Source organism: Terrapene carolina, unplaced genomic scaffold (genome assembly GCF_002925995.2).
Source record: "Terrapene carolina triunguis isolate 2854851 unplaced genomic scaffold, T_m_triunguis-2.0 Scaffold67, whole genome shotgun sequence".
NCBI lineage: Eukaryota > Metazoa > Chordata > Testudines > Emydidae > Terrapene > Terrapene triunguis.
The window spans coordinates 33,709,242-33,732,360 of record NW_020664418.1 but is presented as its reverse complement, the minus strand read 5'-3'; the positions used below and the strand labels follow the sequence as shown (position 1 = coordinate 33,732,360).

The following is a 23,119-nucleotide window of genomic DNA, read 5'->3' as shown; positions in this document are numbered from 1 at the left end:
GAGCTCTTTCCTCAAGGGAGCCCCCTGCCTTTAAACACTGTCATTAATATCAGCACTATCAACTGGCTGTTGTTTTTGCCCATAGGCTTTCATACTGAACCTGCTCCTAATGCTATGGGGTGGGCAGGGTGGAAGGAGGATACATTTGGGAAACTACGGCAGAGCAAATGGACTGGGACACCTGGAGAGTAGAGAAGAGGGAGGGAAGAGCTTATCTGGAGGAAGCTATCATGTATTTGATTTGTCTTGTCCATAGAGATTGAAGGGTCTCTAAGCAAGCTCCATATCTCCCCTATGTTTAGAATGGGTGCTGCCGTAGTGCAAACCAAAATAATAATAATGGTGCTAAGAATATTAGTGAGAGGCTTTTTAGAAATAACTTAATAGAGGGAAGTGATGGGCTTTGTAGAGGGACACTCCGCCGCTTATTACACTGAAAGTTGTGCTGCAGAAGTCAACTTTCAGATTTCTCCCTTGAAATCAATTCCTAAGCATAATCAGAAAGATCTCAATAGACAGTCAAGCAATGCAGATGCACTAGTTTAATGGCAAAACAGGACTTAACTACCATTGTCAGTGAATTCTAATAATTGGACTGTTCTCACAGAGACATTTTCCTAGTACTTATGGGTTTTGGTAGGTACAGAGAAGGCTTTACAGCTGTAGAATAGGAGATAAGCTGCAGCAGACTGCACTGAGGCTTGTGGAATCTCGCTGACCTGTGCGTCATCGAAGCTGTACCAGTTCTGGGTGAGCGTGTGCTTGCAGAATGCCGTATAATGGCCACCATCCAGATAACCAAAATGGTTCTACAACAACAAAGTTGAGAGAGAGAGAGATCACTTTCAATTTTAGCAAAGGCTCAAAGCCAGGAATCTGGTGATCATTTTAATTTGCACTCAGCTATGACAATGATGGGGAAAAATAAGATTCCAGTTTCCCTTTACCCCAAAGAAACACTTGAAATAGGTAGAGCTCTGTGGCAGGAAGAGCAAGTAAATGCTGTCTGGACAATAATTACATTTTTTTTCACGTTGGGGGATCAAACTTACAGCCCAGCTAGCAGCTCTGTCCTGGCAATCCATCTCCCAGCAAAACTCACATTGACCAGGCCCAGAAACTGCCCCTTGTTTACCCACACTCAACAGCTGGAGGAGCTGTTCTTGTGTTTAGAAGCTTTCAGGTGGAAGCACTTTCAATCAGAGTGAGGAAAAGAAAACGGGTCCTTGAATGAAGGGCATTTACTAAACAGCCTGCATCAAGTGTTGGACAAAAATGTGCAATTAGCTTGAAGGGATCACTGACCTGTTCTCTCTTTCAATGTTTGCCCTGTATTTAATTATTTCATGGGCTTGACACAGGGTCTATCTACACAGGAATTGGCACGCTGAGGGGCACTGCATAATAATACAATAGTACCATGCCCGAGTAATAAAATAGGTTTGATATCACTGTACAAGTAGTACTAAATTGTGTTAATCATTGTACAGACCTGTAACACAATTATAAACCAGTAACAGTTAAAGAACAAAAACAACGAGGAGTCCTTGTGGCACCTTAGAGGCTTTTGTGGGCTTGTTTTTGCCGATACAGACTAACATGGCTACCACTCTGAAACCAGTTAAAGAGCAATTTGGCTCCATCTACATCAGAGATGGGCAAACTTTTTGGGCCGAGGGCCACATCTGGGTGGGGAAATTGTATACAGGGCCAGGGCAGGGGGTTGGGGTGCAGGAGGGAGTGCGGTGTGCAGGAAGGGGCTCAGGGCAAGGGATTGGGCGGAGGAGGCGTGCGGAGTGTATGAGGGGGCTCAGGGAAGGGGGCTGGGGTGCAGGAGGGGGCTCAGGTCAGGGGTGCAGACTGCGGGAGGGGGCTCAGGGCAGGGGTTGGGGTGCAGGAGGGGTGCAAGGTGCAGGTAGGGGGCTTAGGGCAGGGAGTTGGGGGCCAGGGTGCAGGAGGCATTCGGGCTCCGGGGTGGCAGTGGCGCGCACTGGGACCAGGACAGGCTCCCTGCATGCCTGCCCTGGCCCCGCACCGCTCCAGAAAGCGCTGCGGCCCCTGGGGAAGTTGGGGGCGGAGGGCTCTGCATGTGCTGCCCTTGCCACACCTCCAGGTGCCTCCCCCAAAGCTCCCATTGGCCAGGGTTCCCCATTCCCGGCCAATGGGAGCTGCGGGGGGAGGGGAGTCGGTGCCTGGAGGCAAAGGCAATGCACGTGGAGCCCTCTGCCCCCCGCCCGAGGGCCACTTCTGAGAACGGCGCCAGGCCCGCAGCGCCATGGGAGGCAATCCCGCGGGCCGAATCCAAAGCCCTGAGGGCCCAGATCCAGCCCGCAGTTTGCCCACCCCTGATCTACACAGACAAAACCAAGCCATGTTATAACAGGGTTGGGGACTAGTGTGTTACATTCCATGATGCCCTGATACTCAAATTGTATCTGTGCACAGGCCTGTAACTATAATTCAGTCCTGACAGCCAGATAATTTTCAGTCGCGGTACCCTGCCATCTTCCATTAGCCAATGAAAAATGTGTTAATTTTATCAGTAATGGATTAGTTGAGGAGGCATCTCCTAACTCTGAAATGCCAGCTGTGTATAAGTCAGTGATGGCTGTATCTGTACCATTTTTTTTTCCTGTTCTGTAAACTTTGGGTGCTGAGGCAGAGATGACTGTTGCCTGCTTAGGACCAAGATCAATCACTGATTTCATTCAAACAACCATTCATAGTATTACCAATAAAGCTAGGCTATAACTTTGCATCCAACTTACCACCACAGCACACAAGTTGTATTTTGGATTCTTCCGAAAGAGTGGATAAATATAAGGCGAAAGATCCAAGTTGCTTAGTGGATAGTAGATGTTAGTCCCCAGTTTCCTTTTGTAGCTGCCTTGATAGTCAAACCTGAAAATAAAACATTTTGAGACAGTATTTTCCACTACAAATGCTTTCCGTTATTGTAATGCTGCATTTGCTTACCTTCACATGGGCCTGCACAGTTCTTTGAAATGTAAAGTGCTCTCTTAATGCTAAGTATTATTGTAAATTACTGCCCCGAACAAAGATTAAATAAACAGACTGCAAGAGACATTTTGCAGTAAGAACAAGCAGGTCCTTGCTTTGTGTTGGGAGTGAAAGGAAGGTCCCAATGAGTGCACGGTCAATCTGTCACAAGATGCATGCTCAACAGGGGACGCTAAATCCATCTTTAGCACTAAAGGTGATTCTGGCCATTGCAGCACTAACCGTGCCAGAGTAATACTAGCCGAGGAGCTAGTGAGAAGAACGGAAGGAGTAAGATGGATACATGGAAGGAGTAGGAAATGTTCACTTTAAAAAAATAATTGATACACGATCAAACTTAACAAGAAGTGCTGGGCACCGAAGTAAGCCAGCTATGAAGTTGTAGTGCCTACTTGCAGATTCCTTGATTTCCTCACCCGCTTCCACTGTTGAGGGCAAAATGGCTACAGAACACATCATTTTAAAATCTTGGGCTCAAATGCAATTGTAGATCTCTGAGCTTTGTAAAGGGATGGGTAGAGGAATAATGCCCTATCTGCACTGTTGATGTGGCAGAACACTATTCTCTATTTTTGTCCATCACAGTCGTTAGTAGCTCTGTAAGTAGCTAACAGGACTAGCATCATCTGTACTGTAAAATTCCATTTATTAGTGTGATCCAGTTTTACAACAAACACCCTTCTTTCTTAATTTATTCCACAATTCTATCACTTTCCCCTCTATGACCAACCCCTCCCCTTTCAGAATTGCCTCTATTGCAGAGGGAGAAGCGGTACAAAAATGCACTGAGAGTGCAAATTGATGGCTTGGATAAAGTAACACATTCTCTGGGTTGATCAGGAGTCTGACTCACATGCTTTTCCTGTTTTGTAACTATCCAGGTACTGTATGTGCAAAAAAACTACGTGCACTGATTTTCCTTTGCCTCTGAATGCAAGTGACCTTCCTACATCCCATGTAAATCAGAGGAGACGTAGCTGTCCTACCAGATGCAGGCTGTACCTCTTTAAGTGAAAAATAACCATCTTTGGCGCCTTGCCTATGTTGGCCTTTACTGCAGCATCTTGCTTAGTTCCACAGAAGGAGCAGTGAATTTGATTGTTCCATGTCAGTGTGTCTTGTTGAAAGAAACATTCAAGACAGTCCTGTGAAAGGAAAACATGTTTGGTAAAACAAACACCATACCTCTGTGTAGAGAGGTGAATTTCTGACCACTAAGCCGGGTTAGGGAGGGTGTCTCAATAAGCCTGTGTGTGGAAGTCAACTTGTGCAAGTCAACTTGTGCAGTGTTGTTTGTACACCACAGAGGAAATTGTGCCACATGATTCAGTGAGGTTGTGACATGATGAGTGCACAGGGCCATAACAAGGGCGGGGCAAGCGGGGCAGCCGCCCATGAAGCAGAGCCACCAAGGGTGCAAAAATGGGGTGGCCCACAGGATCGGGCCCAGCAGCATCCGGTCGGAGCCTAGGGCCCCCCCCCCCCGTAGGACTGCAGGTCCAGTGACCCCTGACGGAGCAGGCTCCCAGCACTAGGACCCTGGTGGGGCAGGTGCTGAGTGGCTCCCGCTGAGCATGCTCATTGCTCAGTAACAACTGCTGAAGCTGCTGCCCTCACTGGGGATTTAAAAGGTTAAAGGGGGCAAATTGGGGGGGGGGGCAGTGGGCAGGCTCTGAGCAAGGGGTGGAAACTGACTGTGCGGGGAAGGGAGTCAAACAGCTGGAGGCAGGGGCAGGAGAGGGACCAAGGAGCCAGGGGTGAGGCACTGCCAGATGGCGGTAGAGGGCAAAGCCCCAGCACAGAGAGGGGCAGAAAGGGTAACAGTTATCCTAATGGGATGAGCCACCTGCCCTGTTTGCAAAAATATTGGTGGGGGGGGGGGCAGCAAAGGGACTTCCATGCTTAGGAGGAAGTGTTCAGAGAGGAAAATGAAGACGGCCTGGGCTGCTTGTGATTTACAGTTGGGGGAAGCAACAGTAGAAACAAAGAAAGTTAACGTTGCCCAAGTAAAACAGGCCTTTTTAGTCAACACTCAGTAGGGGTAAAACACGCCCTGCTCCCGCCTTTAGCTGTTTTTCTGTTGCTGTGATTGACCCTGACTTGTTGCTGCCCAGCCTGATTCAGACTTTATTACAGAGAACAGAATAAGGAGCCTCCCTCTGATCCACTTGTCACAATGCTCCATTCACTGGCCAGCAATTACACTCACACATCGGGGAATTGACACCTTCAGGGCAGACTGGCCCAGGATGCTGAACATACCTGAAAACACATCTTTTAAAAGGCCTCTAATTTTGGGCTAGGGACAATTTTCAGTTGCCCAGACAGGTAAAAACACAGGCCATTTACGATACAGGGGAAGAGACCAATAGGGAAATGTGCACTGGGTGTAGCTCTGGAGTGGGGCTGCTGGTGAGATATGCACTGGCAAAGAAACATGTCAGCTGTGACCTGTGCTTGTAGCATTCTGGACTGTGACCTAGCTAGTCTGTTCCTGACTCCCTTCTCTACGAGACCAGGGCCATCACTTCGCTGTATGTCCATCTAGCCACTATAACCATGGCATTGGCATTGTCTCGCACTAAAGCACAGTGTAATCTGATTTCAGTCACCACAGCCCTATACTTTCTTCTGTCTCCACACTTAGGCCTTGTCTACACCGCAAAGTTTTGTTGGCAAAAGGCAGCTTTTGGCGGCAAAACAGTGGAGGCCTAAACACTGCAATGCCACTTTCGGCGACAAAACTCCACTGTTTTGCCGACAGAATAAAACCACCTCTATGAGAGGCGTAGAGCGTTTTGAGGCAAAGTTAAAGAGACAAAGCGTCAGTGTAAACGCTGCCGTTCATTATATCAACAGAACTGGCCTCCCCCAGTATCCCACAATGCCCACCGTGACCACTCTGCTCATTGTTTTGAACTCGGCTGCCCTGCAGGCATGCGTCCCTCCCTTTTCAGAGCTCCGGGAAGCTTTGACATTTTGCAGCCTGGAGAGCTCACAGAGCTGCTGAGGGTGCTGCTCCCGCTCCCGGCAGCTGAGGCGGCTGTGGGAGAACTGGGAGGGAATCACAGAACCATTAATGTGGAATGCAGGTAGGCAGAGCGGGCTGCTGCTGCGCGGGCGGGTTAGGGGGTGGAGATACTGCGCAAGCTGCTGTCTGAATTTAAAGAGACAGCATGCCGTGCCGATGCACACTTCCCCAACATACATTCTGTCTCTCTCACATATACACCCCCCCAAAGCCTCTCACACACTTCTGCAACACAAACAGTCTCTCCCCCCACCCCACACACACCCTCTGTCACACACTCTCCCTGTCCCCTGCACACACACTTCAGTTGAAAAGTGGCTGGCAATCTACTAGGACAAAGGTGGGGCAAACTACAGCCCAAGGGCTGCATCCAGCCCTCCAGACATTTTAATCCAGCCCTCGAGCTCCTGCTGGGGAGCGGGCTCCGGGCAGGGCCGGCTCCAGGCACCAGCTTAACAAGCAGGTGCTTGGGGCGGCCAAGGGAGAGGGGCGGCACGTGCGGCAATTCGGGGGCTGCAGGTCCCTCACTCCCTCTAGGAGCGAAGGACCTGCCGCCGAACTGCCGCCGCCGATAGCGGCTTTTTTTTTTTTTTCCCCCCAATTGCCGCCGCCGGTCGCGATTGCGATCGCGGCTTTTTTTTTTTTTGCTTAGGGCCGCAGAAATGCTGGAGCCGGCCCTGGCTCCGGGGCCTGCCCCGTTCTGGCTCTCCAGCCGGGGAGCAGGGTTGGGGGCTTGCCCTGCTCCGCACGGCTCCCAGAAGTAGGGGCAGCCAAGGGGCTCCGCACACTGCCTCCGCCCCAAGCGCTGCCCCCGCAGCTCCCATTGGCCGGGAACCAAGGCCAATGGGAGCTGCCGGGGCGGCCCCTGTGGACAGGGCAGGGTGCAGAGCCTCCTGGCTGTGCCTCTGCATAGCAGCCGGAGGGGGACATGCCGCTGCTTCTGGGAGCTGCTTGGGGTAAGCGCCACCCAGAGCCTTCACCCCTGACCCCTTCCCACATCCCAACCCCCTGCCCAGCCCTGATCCCCCTCCTGCCCTCTGAACCCGCACACCCAGCTGGAACTTTCACCCCCTCCCGCACCCCAACCCCCAATTTCGTGAGCATTCATGGCCCGCCATACAATTTCCATACCCAGATGTGGCCCTTGGGCCAAAAAGTTTGCCCTCCCCTGTACTAGGATGCCCCTGGAACGATGCAATTGAGAAACTGCATCGTGGGATGTTGTACCTGCCCCATGAGGCATTGCAAACCTTTCCCAAAGCATCCTGCAGCCAGTTGCACAGTGGGATAACTACTCTCTGCACATTGCACTGCTCTCTGTGTCAATGCAAGAGCTGCTAGTGCGGATGCGCTCTGCCAACACAAGGAACATAGTGTGGACATGCACCAGCAGTTTATTTAAAGCGTCTTAATTAAACATTTGTCAACAAAACTCTGCAGTGTAGTAGACAAAGCCCTAGGTGTGCGTTGCCTCGCCTGGCCAGAAGTCAAATGTCATACAACCACAGAGTTAGAAGGGACCACAAGGGTCATCTAGTCTAACCCCCTGCCAAGATGCAGGATGTGTCGTGCCTCTTATGAACTATGACAACATAGCTTCCCCAACTGAATGATACTTCCCACACTGGCCTTATACAAACAAGCCATGCTGCTATCATCCTTCACCTTTAAAGGGGATAATCACAATTTGCTTGGCAGGATTCAGCAGGAGAAATGATCAGGTATAAGCCAATCATATTATAATACCAGGAAGCAATAATCAATACTCTTAGGGTATGTCTACACTACGAGGGTAATTCGATTTTACTTAAATCGAATATGTGGAATCGATATTGCAAAGTCGAACGTGTGTGTCCACACTAAGGACACACTAAGGACAGTAATTCGACTTTGTGAGTCCACACTAACGGGGCGAGCGTCGATATTGGAAGCGGTGCACTGTGGGCAGCTATCCCACAGTTCCCGCAGTCCCCGCTGCCCATCGGAATTCTGGGTCGAGCCGCCAATGCCTTCTGGGTAAAAAAAATTTGTCGTCATCCGTCCGTCACTAACGCCCTCCCTCCCTCCATGAAAGCGCCGGCGGGAAATCAGTTCGCGCACTTTTCTGGTCAGTGACAGCGCGGACGCCACAGCACTGCGATCATGGATCACGCTGCGACCATCGCTGCACTTCTGGCCGTTCTCAACACCTCACAGCTTATCATACACCTTTCCCTGAGGCAGATGAAGAGTAATCAGGCGAGGAGGCTACGACACCGCCGTGATGGCCTGAAGTCGGAGAGTAGCACAGAGCTGTCAGAAACCACGAGCCCCAGCGCCCAGGACATCACGGTGGCAATGGGTCATGTGGATATCGTGGAACGGCGATTCTGGGCCCGGGAAACAAGCACGGACTGGTGGGACCGTATAATGCTTCAGGTCTGGGATGAATCCCAGTGGCTGCGAAACTTTCGCATGCGGAAGGGGACTTTCCTCGAACTTTGTGAGTTGCTGTCCCCTGCCCTGAAGCGCCAGAATACCAGGATGAGAGCAGCCCTCACAGTTGAGAAGCGAGTGGCCATAGCCCTCTGGAAGCTTGCAACGCCGGACAGCTACCGGTCAGTCGCGAACCACTTTGGTGTGGGCAAATCTACCGTGGGGGTTGTTGTCATGCAAGTAGCCAAGGCAATCGTGAAGGTACTGCTCCCAAAGGTAGTGACCCTGGGAAACGCGCAGGTCATCATAGATGGCTTTGCCGCGATGGGATTCCCAAACTGCGGTGGGGCTATAGATGGGACTCACATCCCTATCCTGGGACCGGACCACCAGGCCAGCCAGTACATCAATAGAAAGGGCTACTTTTCAATGGTGCTGCAAGCACTGGTGGACCATCGGGGACGGTTTACAAACATCTACGTCGGATGGCCGGGCAAGGTTCATGACGCTCGCGTGTTCAGGAACTCTGGTCTGTTTAGACGGCTGCAGGAAGGTATTTACTTCCCAGACCACAAAATAACTCTTGGGGATGTGGAGATGCCTACAGTCATCCTCGGGGACCCAGCCTACCCGCTAATGCCCTGGCTCATGAAGCCCTATACTGGCGCCCTGGACACAGAAAAAGAACTGTTCAACTACCGGCTGAGCAAGTGCAGAATGGTAGTGGAGTGTGCTTTTGGCCGTCTCAAGGGGAGATGGAGAAGCTTACTCACTCGCTGTGATCTCAGCGAAACCAATATCCCCATCGTTATTGCAGCTTGCTGTGTGCTCCACAATCTGTGTGAGAGCAAGGGGGAGACCTTTATGTCGGGGTGGGAGCTAGAGGCAAATAGCCTGGCTGCTGATTACGCCCAGCCAGACAGCCGGGCGATTAGAAGATCACAGCGGGACGCCCTGTGCATCCGGGAGGCTTTGAAAGCTAGGTTCCTGAGTGAGCAGGGCAACCAGTGACTTTTCAGTTTGTGGACAGAAAAGCTGAACCTGCCCCCGTTTCTTTACCCAGTTCATTTTGACTATCCTCTCCAGTTACATACCCCCTTCACCCCCTTCCCCTTCCCAAAAAATAAAATCATTTCGATTTTGTTAATGAACACCGTTGTCTGTGTTGCTGTTTTCGCGGGAATATTTTAAACCGGGGACGCAGACTGTGGTGGGGGGCGGGTTCAGTGTTCTGATGCAAATGATGCTTCTAAACTCCCGGAATGACAGGCTCCGCACTGGTGGACTGGTTATTTCAATGGAGCCTGCCAGCACTCCTGGGGGGGACTGTGTGTATGTGTCGGCTATGTGACTTTCTGGCAGGGGGGGTAGGGTTACAGATCCCCTGCTGCGTGGATCTGTGATCCAGGATAAGGACCGCTGCATAAGATCTGTAACTGCCCTCCCCCGCCACAAAGTCACAGAGCAACCCCCCCCCCCAGAACATGAAAAACACCTCCCAGACTGACCAGGGTAACCAGTGACTGCACTGTGTATGTGTCCTGATGCTGGACCTGACACCGCCTCTGTACCCTGCTAAAGGTCACTGTCCTGTCCAATTACCAAGCCCCTTCCCCCCCTCCAGACAGACTCTCCCTCAAAAGAACCTGACTGAAACAGTAATGAACAGAAACATATTTTTTCTTAACAACCAGACAGGAAACTGGGGGGTGAAAGTCGGACGGGGGCTTGGGTGAGGCGGTCAGGAAAGGACTTTTCAAATTTTGGGGAATGAGAGCCTTCTGGTGCTTGAGCAGTCTGCAGGGGTGGAGTGAGAGTTTTCACGGACTCTGCCACCCCTCCTTCTTTGGACTTTGGGAGAGGGGGGTATGGGACTTGGTGGCGGGGGACTGCGGTTCCTGATAGACTGCAGCGGGGCTCTGTCCTCCTGCCTCCGTTCCTGCAGAACATCAACAAGGCGCTGGAGCGTGTCCGTTTGCTCCCTCAGAAGTCCAAGCAGCGTTTGAGTCGCCTGCTGGTCTTCCTGCCCGCCACCTCTCCTCACGTTCCATGTGTGTCCGGTGCATTTGTGACAAATTCTCCCTCCACTGGTTCTGCTGTGCTGCCTGGGCTCAGGAGCAGCCCATTAGTTCTGAGAACATGTCCTCTCGCGTCTTCTTCTTTCTCCGCCTAATGTGCGCTAGCCTCTGGGAGTGTGATGCCAAGCTGGGTTGGGAGACAGTTGCAGATGTGGCTGTGGGAATGAGGAAAAGGCAGTGAATTCCTCCGAAAGAAAAATGTGGTTGTGAATCAAGAACATAGTTTTTCTCTGTGAACAAGACCATGAACCACACCTATCACATGCGCACTCAGGACAAGGTCGAATTTTCGAACCTCGCCTTCAGTGCCTGGGCTTTTGCACTGCCGATCTGGGAAGCGGGGCAGGACACGGTACTCTCTGTAGCAGGCAAACATGGTAAGCCGTAGACTTGTGGCTGCTTAAAACTGTAGGAGTACCACTGGCCTCCTTTCACATTGAAAGCACTGCCAGTCTGTGCTGCCAGCAATCGGCCAAGCAGGAACTCTGGCCCTGTCCCACCCCCTCGTGGATGAGCCAGGGAAAGATCCCTGTATGCTGCCCCTCTCCCGCCCCCACCGCGTGGCTGTAAACCAGCGGTCACAGTTCTGTAAAGGAACTTGTTGCAAGCAGTCCCAATACTAACAGTCCCCTACCTAATTCAAAGCAGGTCATCATGAGCGACATAACTCTCATGAGGATCCCGGACACCGAGATCCAACGGATGCTTCGAGAAAGCCTGCAGAGACCGGGGCCCTATGCCGCCATGCTATGCAAGGCAATGATACCGGAGTACCTGCTTGTCTCCTGGCGCGGGAACGTCTCCTACTTCGGAGGACCAAGTAAAGCCGCTCTCCCCAGGAACCTGATGAACAGGCTATCCCATTACCTGCAGCAGAGCTTTGTGGAGATGTCCGTGGAGGACTACTGCTCTATCCCCGGACATATAGACAGGATTCTAATATAGCTGCAGTAGCAGGCACTAAAGAGTGGAGCAGCTTGGGCAGCACAATCATGCACAACCGGACACTGTTTGATTTTTTTTTAAATAGTTGTTACTGATTACTTAAGCGCCCAGGGGGAAGAAATCATGATTCACAGATTGTTCTTAGTATTAATATTCAAGTTTTGTAAAAAATAAAGGTTAATATGTTTAAAGCACTTACCGCTTGATCCTTCGCCTGAATCTGTGTCCAGGTTACATGCTGGGGAGGGTTGGTAGGGGATCTCTGTAAGGGTGATGAAGAGCTCCTGGCTGTCGGGGAAATCAGCTTGGTAAGCGCTGTCGACGGCCTCGTCCTCCTCATCTCCTTCCTCATCTTCCCCGTCCGCTAACATGTCCGAGGAACCGGCCGTGGACAATATCCCATCCTCAGAGTCCACGGTCAGTGGTGGGGTAGTGGTGGCGGCCGCAGCAAGGATGGAATGCAGTGCCTCGTAGAAACGGGATGTGTGGGGCTGGGATCCGGAGCGTCCGTTTGCCTCTTTGGTCTTCTGGTAGCCTTGTCTCAGCTCCTTGATTTTCACGCGGCACTGCGTTGCATCCCGGCTGTAGCCTCTCTCTGCCATGGCTTTGGAGATCTTCTCGTAGATCTTAGCATTCCTTCTTTTGGAGCGCAGCTCTGAAAGCACGGACTCATCGCCCCACACTGCGATGAGATCCAAGACTTCCCGATCAGTCCATGCTGGGGCCCTCTTTCTATTAGATTGCACGGCCATCTCTGCTGGAGAGCTCTGCATCGTTGCCACTGCTGCTGAGCTCACCTCGATGTCCAAACAGGAACTGAGATTCAAACTGCCCAGACAGGAAAAGGAATTCAAATTTTCCCGGGGCTTTTCCTGTGTGGCTGGTCAGAGCATCCAAGCTCGGACTGCTGTCCAGAGCGTCAACAGTGTGGTGCACTGTGGGATAGCTCCCGGAGCTATTACCGTCGATTTGCATCCACACCTAGCCTAATTCGATATGGCCATGTCGAATTTAGCGCTACTCCTCTCGTTGGGGAGGATTACAGAAATCGATTTAAAGAGAGCTTTATGTCGAACTAAATGGCTTCCTGGTGTGGACGGGTGCAGGGTTAATTCGATATAACGGCGCTAAAGTCGACATAAAAGCCTAGTGTAGACCAGGCCTTAGAAAAATACAATCACAATGCAAAAGGTAAAAGACAGAAATCTTACACACCCCCGCCCATCCCCCATAGCTGTTTTTCTTATATAAAGGCCAGAAAAAGGATGGCTTCTGCTTATACAGAGTCAGATGCTATCGTGGTAATTCAATCACTAGATAATCCACCTCCATGGTAAATTCATTCTTTGTTTACTTTTGAGTCCCTTTTATTCTCCATTGAGAGAGGTGGCTGTTTATTCTAGCCACAGTCTCACTGTGGGATGGAAAACCATCAGTATCACTTTTTTTTTATATATAAACAGAAATGCAATTTTATGTCTTTCTGAATATGTTTTATGCCATTAAGTCATTGCAGTATCCATATTTAAGGTACAGTTATTTTCAGTCCATTTTATTTTCAGTACCTATCGAGTTTACTTCTTAAAGGTTGTATAGAAGGATACTATAGAGATGTTAAAGGATTGTGTGAAAATTAATGTGGCACCTAAAAGAATCAGGCAGTAGCTTTTATTGTCTACGTATTGTACCAATATGCAAAAATAAATGCATTATCATTACTCGACAATATCCTAACTCATATCATCTAAAAAAAACAGTAGGGGGCATAAATATGCTAGGGTGCCAAAATGCCTAGCTACAGCTCTGTGAGTGCACTTAGACTACAAAGCAGCTAAAATTTAATGTGTTTTCCTCTAAGGAAGCATTTTGATAAGTGAGAATTTGAAAGAAAATGCCTCACAGTTGCTTTCTATACAATACAAAATAAAATAGACATGTCTCTGGCCATCCCTCACTCCACAGCAATTCAGGGGCATTTCCAAACAACACAAGCTACACTATTAACAGCCAAAAGGACAACGTAAGTCTGATCTAGCATCTCCTCTAGCCCTAGGGCCAAATTATCTACTGAAAAGAATGTATCCCTTTTAGATGATGCCCTGGAACTGGCGGGCGCTGGGAACGTATTTCCGTAAGATGGTCTATTAACATAAACCTTCCACCACTATACTGAACAGAGACCACCAAAAGCTGGGCGGGGCTCTTAGAAACCCTACCTGTAGAGAGCAGGCACTCTCAGAAGGGATGGGAAGAGAGAGAACTGTAAAGACCTCGTTCTTATCAGTGGTGGTCTGACACGCCAGGCATGTAATGTCATAACTGAGCTGGCCCTCAAATAGCTGGGTGATGATTGATGTTTCACTGCCAGTTCCCCTATCTTCCCTAGAAGTGGATGTGTTCCCATAGCATCTCCTTTTGCATGACTGTAAGGGAAAAAAAAAAACACACCTAACAAACTACTGACACCAACCCTTACAAAAACATCTAAACATGCTTTGTACCGGTTGTCAAGGAAGCACACATGATCCCAGGTGGCAGTAAAAACATATTATTTATAATAATCCATTATTTATTCTGCTTCTTTATAAGACATTGCATTCCATATTTATAAGTAGGGCCCTAGTTGAATAGTGATTCATGAATAAAAGCATCACTGTCGGGTTCACTCTGACTCATGGGGAGAGATTAGTTAAATTGTGAGAATTCCATTAACAAATTCCAAAGGTTTCATGAGTTTTAGCATGAAGTTGTCTGAAAAGCCAAACCAGAAGTTTATTAGTCATATGTTTAAAAAAATCTTCAGGAAGCCGAAGCTAGATCAGTCACACAAACACAAATAATGAACAGTTGAGGTCAACAGTTTGGGAAGAGCTTATTGACAGAAAATTATTCTTCAGAACTTCTAGCAAATACTTACAGATGAGAAAATACCTTCCTGGAATGAGGACTGGTTTGTAAAGGATGAGCTAATCAAGAAAGGGGGAATATTTGTAATGAATACTATTTGAAATGTATGGTTCAACCAGCTCCATTTATCAGCACCTCCAGCCACCAGCCCATCGCCGTTTGAAGCCTTTATTAGGCCAAGTCGTAAGCAAGCGCTTAACATTGTACACTGAGTAGCTCCACTGACATCAATAGGGCTACTCATGGTGCGTAGAGTTGAGCAAATGCCTAAGTCTTTGCAGGGTCAAGGCCTTGTTAAGATCTCTTTAGCTACAGCCATGCATTGTTTTCTTTTGTAAAAATTTCAAACACCTCCCCAGTCTCATGTGCCAAACACCCTGCCCCTCTCTTCCTTCCAATAGTGCTTCCCTGGGAGGCATATTCTTTTATTTTCTCTGCATGAAGGAACCACTTTCAATTTGCTTCTCACAATAGGGTGCAGCATGGAGCACTCCCTTGTTCCACCACCTTCAGGATTCTCAACCCCAGAACAAACAATGAAGGTGCCAATTCTAAACTGGAGCTCTAGGGCTGAGCTAACTGAACTGACCCCCCTGCCCGAGCCTCACATAGCAGGGATCGAATCCAGAGACTGTCAAAGTTTTCCTGAACTGCAGTAACACTTGACGTCGCCATGGACTTTCTAGCTTCTAACTTGCTGTCCGAGCTAAGTAATCACAGTGCTGAGATGCCTAACCTGGAATTGTAAATGGGGCAAGAAAAATCATCTGATTTCCCCTCTACGATCATTCTAATGCAGAGCTTTGGTACACAGATAACTTCTGTGAGAGCACTTGGTGCATTTACAAATCAGATTGCCTGGCAATTGGCTACATAAGTTAGCATTTGGTATTAATGATGATTTAAAATGATGTATAGAACCCTGTTACTATGCAGCACTTTATATATCCACAGTAAGCCATGCCCCCATCGCAAAGGGCACAGAACCAAAGGGAGATGAGAAACCACTGGACAGTGCTCAGAGCAGATAGGTTGGAGGGACTTATTGCTGGTAGAGTGGTTTAAGGAAGGATTTGAAGGAAGAGAGAAGCAGAGGTGGATCTGGGCAGACAAGATTCTTGGCACAGGGAGGAAGCATGATAGGGAAGAGTATAGAAACTAGAGGGTGAGGAGGAGGAAATGACAGCAAAGGTGTAGATGAGGGATTAGGTAGGGCCTTGGTGATGTAGATACGGAGCTTGAATGGGATGTGGTAACAGGAAGCTAATGAAGGGGTTAAAGGTTGCACTGTGTAGTAGTTGGAGAAAATGGAGAGGATGATGATTTTACAGCACCATTTTGTACAGTATGGAGGGAGAAAAGAGACCATTATTGTATTCCATGCTATGCAGTAATGAACTCAGAGAGGAGACAGATGTGCAGCCCCAGAAGGCCATAGCTGCAGTCTTACCTTCTTAAGCGCCTCATGTAATTCGTTCAGTACATAAATCAGAAACTCCTGGGCATCCTGCTGAGTCTTCTTGGTAAAAGCCGGGCATAAGTCGCCGATGACTGAACGAAACACCTCTGGTGAGACGCACTCAAACTCTCCCAGCCACATATCGGTCATCAAATAGGCAAAGGCGGTAGCAACCTCACCGTTTTCCCTGAAGTAGCATAAAAGGGGCTTTAGTTGGAGTACAAAGATGTGGTGGCGGTGCTTAAAATGTGAACACAAAAGCCAAGCTGAATGGGCAGAAGAAACATTGTGAGGAGGCCATAGCCACAATGCAGACTCTGTTTGTTGAAGGGTCACACTCACACTAGGCTATTTCAGTCTGTAGTCTAGGAGTACTCTTGGATTCCTCGCTGATGCGAAGCTCTCACTTAGCAGCATCCATGAGTAATTCTTTCTATCATCTGGTTCACTAGGAGACTCCATCCTTTGCTGGCGAATGACCTAACCTCAGTTATTCATGCCTTGGTCCCTTCTCAGCTGGACTACAGCAATGCCACATACCTGGGCATGAAGTCTTCAGCACTCAGGAGACTCCGGTTAGTACAGAACGCTGCAGCCAGTCTCCTCATTAACACCTCAGACCTGCCCTCAGCTCTCTACGCTGGTTTTCCATAGAATAGCAAATCAAAGACAAGGTCTCGATCCTTATCTTTGCAGTGCTCCATGGCCTGGCCCCAGGATATCTGAAAGATGGTCTTAAGCTCTGGGACCAAGACCCTGGTCAACAACTTCACTCTTTTGGCACGACAGAACTCTCCACGGGAAGGGACAGCTCATTTGTGCTGGAGACAGAACTTTCTCAGGGGCCAGTCTAAGACTGTGGAACGAACTCCCCCAGGAACTAAGAATTATTGTAAACCTCACCACTTTCCAAAGCTCCAAGTGTAAGTTGCATTGCTTTGACCGCAGTAGCACGTATATTCATACCAAACCAACCAACCAAAACCAACTGCCTCCAATAAACACATAAGTAAATAAATAAACAGAACGCAATGCACTGCACATGCTTCACCCCAGTGGAGGGGATGAGAGAACAAATGGGTGACACGTTAGTCACATTGCTTACTGCACCACAGAAAGGCACTCAGACCCTACAACGAGTGTGGTATAAAAGCTCACATAGGACAGAAAAGAGGGAATTCAGAGAGAAGCCAGAAGGTGAACATTGGCTAGGAAAAGCAAGTTGAGGCAGAGGCAGAGATGGTGTGTGGGGCCTGGGAAGTCAGAGCAAAGTGTGCTGCTTTTGGTTTCCTTGTACAGAAGAGTATTTCTGTGCTTTCTAATGCCAGGCTCCAATTGAAACTTCATTTCTTTTAGAAAAACTTTAAATATTGAGACAGAAAAATACATCCCAAATATTTTGCTTGTAAGCGGCTTGGCACCTGCACAGTCTTTTTGTTCTGTGTTTGTACAGCGCCTGGCACAATGGGGTCCTGGTCCATGACTGGGACTCCTATGAGCTACTGCAATACAAATAATGAATAGTAATAAGAAAACAGAGAGCAAATAAATCAACTTACTTGTGTAGGGCAGTTACATACTTCCCTGAGAGAAAATACTCCACCAATGGGGATATACTGCAGAGGCACTGCAAAACTGCATTCATGTAGCAAGTGTTCCCCAAGTTGCGCAGGCCAGTGAGGCCTTGGTACGGTTGGCTTGTCTCATTGTTGGATTCCTCACTAGAATCCTTTGAATGCTCCAGGTGCACAGTTTCAGAGCTGAATTTCCAACAAGAACAAAATCCAAAATTGTATTTTTGTCACCTAAAATGCAACAGTCTCTTTATTATCACATTCAAATCAGCCTTATCTCAAAGAAAGCCATTTCCTGCTGTATCAAGGTCTCTTTTGCAAGAATACTCAGTCATAGTCATAACTGTGGTTTATTTATTGAATCTAATAATAGCACCATACATCCACTGATCACACGCAAAATAAAACTGGCAAATTCAGAGCAAGTCGAGTAGTTGCTACCAAATGTATTGGACAGATCAGCACTGAACGTTGTGCATATTGTTATATCTGCAAAATTAACACAAGTTGGGGACCAAGGCTATGCCTAAGTTGTCTGTGTCTTCTTGGAATGTTAAATTGGGATGTTAGTGACCCAACCTCAGCTTGGAAGGGATTCAGATAATTCGTTTGCAATTATCTGTTTTACTTTCCATTACTCTCAACCTTGCACACCCTCTACTCCTGGAGCTCCCACTGACTTTACTAGGAGTTTGCAGGAGACTTGAAGGATCAAGCTCACTGTTTGTAGCACCCTGCTAGAATTTTGGAAATACATTTTTTCATATCAATTTTTCCCTCTGCTTTGGCAGGTGGATAGACATTTCCCCATGTGATTCCCATGTTTGGCATTGGGCATTTTAGGGTTTGTTTTTTGTTGTTTTATTTTTCTGGTTACTTCTTTGTTGGGGCACCAGTGTTACTAATGACAAGTCCTATTGGATGAGGGATCGATCACCCGCTGGACAGTACTGACTGCACCTTTCAGGATTGGGCATAGAGGGTGGCAGCAGGGCCTGCCTCTACCATCTATCTGCTCCACATTTCTCCCACCAGGTCATCCTATCCCCTGCCTTCCACATTCAGTGCCCAGGGCCATGTTTCTCCCTGCCTCTGATTACTTGTCTCTATCCCTGTTCCCTGCCCAGTTTCACATGTGTCTCTAGTCTCTGAGCACAACTAGCACTGTGGGTTGGGTTGGATATGGCTGATCAGGGCTAGCGGGTAGTAACATGAGTGGAGAGAGCAAATCCATCATTAATGAGGGATGTGCTGACAGGGACCTAACAACATCCAGGGCAGCTCAATGTTGGTGGAACAGGACTACAGTTATTTCCATTTCAACCCAGCTAGACACACACGGTACTTGTGTCAGTTCGGCAGAGGTGGGGAAGTCCGGCCCTCCTCCTCAGCCAAATGCCAGTGGGATGCCACAGCCAAACCTTATTTCCGTCCCTTCCCACACAGTCAAAATGGAGGACTCGTTCGCTAGAGCAACTCAGTCAGTTCACACAAAAGGTAGAATAGAAGCACTCAGACATTACCAACCTGGGAGGGCGTGTGGGTCGCGATAGGAAGTGCCTAGATCAGATGTAAGGAAACACAGGTCAGCATCAAATACTTGCAGGTGTCAAATCCTGTCAAAATGTAGGGACCGTGTTTGGCCTGCTCTATAATTGAGGAGAGGAGATGCTGGAGAATCACATTAGAGCCAAGAATGTCTGATTTGAGGGGTACTTCCACAGAAGAGAAAAACATGGCCCATCTGCTTTCAGAGAGAAATTGAGGCCCTTCTGGTTAAAGTCCTAGATTCTAAGGCCAGAAGGGACCAGTGTGTTAGTCTAGTCTGGCTTCCTATATCACACAGGCCATTGAGCTTCCCCAGAATAATTCCTACAGCAGATCTTTTGGAAACGCATCCAATCTTGATTGAAAACTCACCAGTGGTGGAGAATCTACCACAACCCTTTGCAATAAAACAAACAGCAAGCGCAGCAACTGGTGTTGAGAATGCAGTAGATGAAGGAGACTGAGATGGTGACTAGGGTTGCCAACTTTCTAATAGCACAGAACCGAACACCCCTGACCCTTCCCTACCCCTGAGGCCCCGCCCCTACCCCACTCCTTCTACGAGGCTCCGCCCCCCCTCGCTCCATCCCCCCTCCCTCTGTCGCTCACTCTCCCCCACCCTCATTCACTTTCACCGGGCTGAAGCAGGGGTTGGGTTGTGGGAGGGGAGGGAGGGCTCTCACTGGGGGTGTGGGCTCTGGGGTGAGGCCAGGGATGAGAGGTTTGGGGTGTGGGAAAGGGCTCTGTACTAGGACAGGAGATTGGAGTGCGGGGGATGGGGTATGGGCTCTGGGCTGGGGGTGCAGACTCCAGATGGGGCCAGAAATTAGGGTTTCAGAGTGTGGAAGAGGGATACGGGCTGGGGCAGAGGGTTGGGGTGTAGGGTGGTGAGGGCGAGGGCTGGGGGTACAGGCTCTGGGGTGGGTCCCAGGGATGAATGGTTTGGGGTGCAGGAGGGGCCTCAGGCTGGGGCCAAGGGGTTCAGAGTGCAGGAGGGGTTGCGGGCTCTGGGGTGGGGCCAGGGATGAGGGGTTTGGGGTGCAGAAGCTCAGGGCTGGGACAGGGGGTTGTGGTGTGGGGGGTGAGGGCTCTGGCTGGGGGTGTGGGCTCTAGGGTGGGGCCAGGGATGAGGGGTTTGGGGTATAGGAGCAGGCTCAGGGCTGGGACAGGGGGTTGGAGTGGGGGGGTTGTGGGGTGCGGTCTCCGGGAGGGAGTTGCAGTGCAGGAGGGGACTCCGGGCTGGAGCAGGAGGTTGGGGTGTGTGTGGGGGGGGTGAGGGCTCCAGGGATGAGGGGTTTGGAGTGCAGGTGGGGGCTGGGGCAGGAGGTATTGGGGGGGGTGCAGGCTCCAGGAGGGAGTTTGGGTGCAGGAGAGGACTCTAGGCTGGGGTAGGGTTTCAGGGTCCCGGCAGTGCTTACTGCGGCACCCAGGAAGGGGTCACCAGGTCCCTACAGTGCAGCCCAGAGGCACATTGGCGGCCAGTGAGGCTCCGCCCGCTGCCCTCCTGTCTGCAGGCGCCGCCCCCGCAGCTCCCTTTGGTCGCAGTTCCCAGTCAATGGGATCTGCTTAGCTAGCACTGGGGGCGGGGGCAGCACGCGGAGCCTCCCTGGCCCCCCATGCGCCTGGGGGCTGCAGGGTCCCTGCTGTGCCGCCCACCAGACTTTTAATGGCTGATAACCGGATGCCTCGCAATCCTTGGTGATGACAGAATAATCTTAAAGTTGATCATTAAAAATGCTATGGGGTGAAGGGGGTCGGTGCTGTGCCCCCCACCCCACCCCAATGAGGGCTAGATGTGAAGTCTCACACTTTCACAGCTGGCTAACCAGGGAAAAGTCTTCCAAGCCAGTTAGCAGTAAGCTGCCCCTAGGCCAGGGCCGGCTCCAGCATTTCTGCCGCCCCAAGAAAAAAAAAAAAAAAAAAAGCCGCGATCGGCGGCGGCAGTTCAGCGGCAGGTCCTTTGCTCCTAGAGGGAGTGAGGGACCTGCCGCCCCCAAATTGCCGCAGGTGCCGCCCCTCTCCCTTGGCCGCCCCAAGCACCTGCTTGTTAAGCTGGTGCCTGGAGCCGGCCCTGCCCTAGGAGGATCTATATACTTAGCTGGGCCCAGCTCTCACCTCCCGCTAGCTACTCACACAACTGATTCTGAATCAAAGCGTTAGAACAAATAGCAAGACAGAACCTGAACAGCCCCCCCTACCTCCACCCCAAGCAAGCTCTGAAAGCAGATTGCAACCTCACCATGAATGGCAAACAGGGTATCCTCGGGAGGCTACTCCATGCCATGCTATGGAGAGCTAACAGGGGACCATCAATGGAGGTCTTGTTGGGCTAATATCAGAGGGGGACGGTCATTCTCCTGGCTCACCTTTCTGTGCAGCCCTGCAAGGGGCTGAGCCCCGTCAACTCCCGTTGACTTTAACGGGAGTGGCGGGTGCCTCATAGCTCACAGGAGACCTCAGCAGCACCTTGTGTGGTTAGCCCTGAGGGATAAAGAGCCTAATGTGTTTCCCACAGGCTTGGTTTGTTGTGTCACCTGCGACGGCTCCTGCATGCTTCTTCCATGTCCATTCATGACATCTGCCTCCAAGGCTCCTAGAGACCATTTTTCATGAGAGCGGATGGGTTCCCCTCTCTCCTGCTCTGTGGCAGGGCCCTTCCCGCCACAGTATGGACCCTCTGTTGATTCTCTGCATTTTCCAGGCCTGAGCCCAGTGCTTTGTTTTTGTTAAGGAATGAATGTTAGTCTTATCGTTTTACCCTAGGATACTCTCTGTGTTACTCCTACAGACAAGCCCAGCGGCAGCAGCATTGCTCAGGGTTTCCCTTCCATATTAGTCTGGTTCACAGTCAAAAGTTCCCACAATACTGTGGCAATCCTCTATCTGTTTTCTCTAGGATGCCTGCACGGAGACCTATGCAAGGTCATAGAAGGGCAAGAACGATAGCACATCTCCCTGGTGCCTCCTCTCACTTCCTCTCCATTTGGGAATGGTGCTACTTTAGCAGGGTTAGATAGAGGGGAATAACAAAGGAGTTTGGGAGCTTGTTTCCCTTGCTTTTGTTCTATTAGCTCTATCCCCTTGCTCCTCTCCTTCCCCCACCTCCCAGCCAGTCCCAGTAGAGTAACTGATGTATCATTAAACGGTAACATACTAAAATGTGGGGTCTTGCACTGACTCCATTTTATGTAATTCACTTGCTCTTTGAAGCCACATATGATGGAAAACCACCACTAGCTGGGACTGGTCGTACTGAACTTTCCTACATACATATTTATTTCTAATACTATAGAATGTGTATTCTATCTTGTTACCTTAGCAATGTGGCACATATACATTTGTTTTTTCCCCAAAACCTCCTCAAGCACACCAGTACTCACAAACTGCTCTCGCATTTTTTAAAAATTCAATAACAAATGAGAAAATTGTTACCATTTTCTAATCAGCTCTGCCCATCACCCCAGCTCCTTTTACAATGCTCAGATGAATTCCATCTACTCTATTCAATGACAGTTCATCACTTCCTTCACAGATTAGGTTATAAAATGCAGACTCACAGGGAATAAAATATATTGAAATCATCAGGTGTCGATGTTGATTGGGAAGCCATCTCTTGGCTTGCAAAAGAGCTTGTTACTTCCACTGGCTTTGGGAAGCTACCTCTTACCCTCTTCTCTTCATTTCACCACCTCTTTTCTTTCCCTTTTCATACAGTCATTCCCTTATTTCATAGCATTTCTAGTACAATTGCGCAAAAGTATGTACTTCCCCTAGAGTTCTCATTGTACTTACCCTACAATTCCAGTTTGGATTCTTCTGGCATCATAAGACAACATTCTACCTTGTTGCTATGTGATGCTGCTGAGTTCCCATGAGTTCTAGTTAAGGTCAGAAAAATGACTATATTGCACGTTTGTTCACATGTATCTTCCAGTTCAGAGCTGCCAGTGGGTGGGTTGGGGTGTGTGTGTGTGTGTTTCAATCTTGTTCTCACAGAGATGAATAGTAAAAGTCCCCTTGGCTTTAATGTATGTAAGACCCAGCCCTGGTTTGTTAGCCCAAACTTTTCCACCCTGACAAAACTACTCACTGCGTTCTGATTGAAGAATTGTGCTGGTTGTTGTAAGTAGGAGGAAAAACA

The 23,119-nt window shown here is 49.4% G+C and overlaps 1 protein-coding gene across 1 annotated transcript; it reads right to left on the bottom strand.

The window, feature by feature from the left end:
• Nucleotides 1-617: 617 nt before the first annotated feature.
• Nucleotides 618-22,588, bottom strand: USP50 (ubiquitin specific peptidase 50). The gene is made up of 8 exons (XM_026648179.1): nt 22,536-22,588; nt 18,958-18,990; nt 17,416-17,616; nt 15,848-16,043; nt 13,707-13,913; nt 4,024-4,166; nt 2,769-2,901; nt 618-809 (listed from the first exon to the last, which is right to left on the bottom strand). Exons 1-8 carry the CDS (start codon nt 22,586-22,588, stop codon nt 618-620), a joined length of 1,158 nt encoding a protein of 385 aa, XP_026503964.1.
• Nucleotides 22,589-23,119: the final 531 nt, after the last annotated feature.

Bases quoted from the DNA above. Each gene is read 5' to 3' on its own strand.
- USP50 (XM_026648179.1), bottom strand. From the start codon at position 22,588: ATGGCTTCCCAATCAACATCGACACCTGATGATTTCAATATATTTTAT. The intron at 13,914-15,847 runs GTAAGACTGCAG...TTTCCCTTACAG, and splicing joins TACATGAGGCGCTTAAGAAG to TCATGCAAAAGGAGATGCTA. The intron at 4,167-13,706 runs GTAGGGTTTCTA...TTCCTTTCACAG, and splicing joins AGAGTGCCTGCTCTCTACAG to GACTGTCTTGAATGTTTCTT.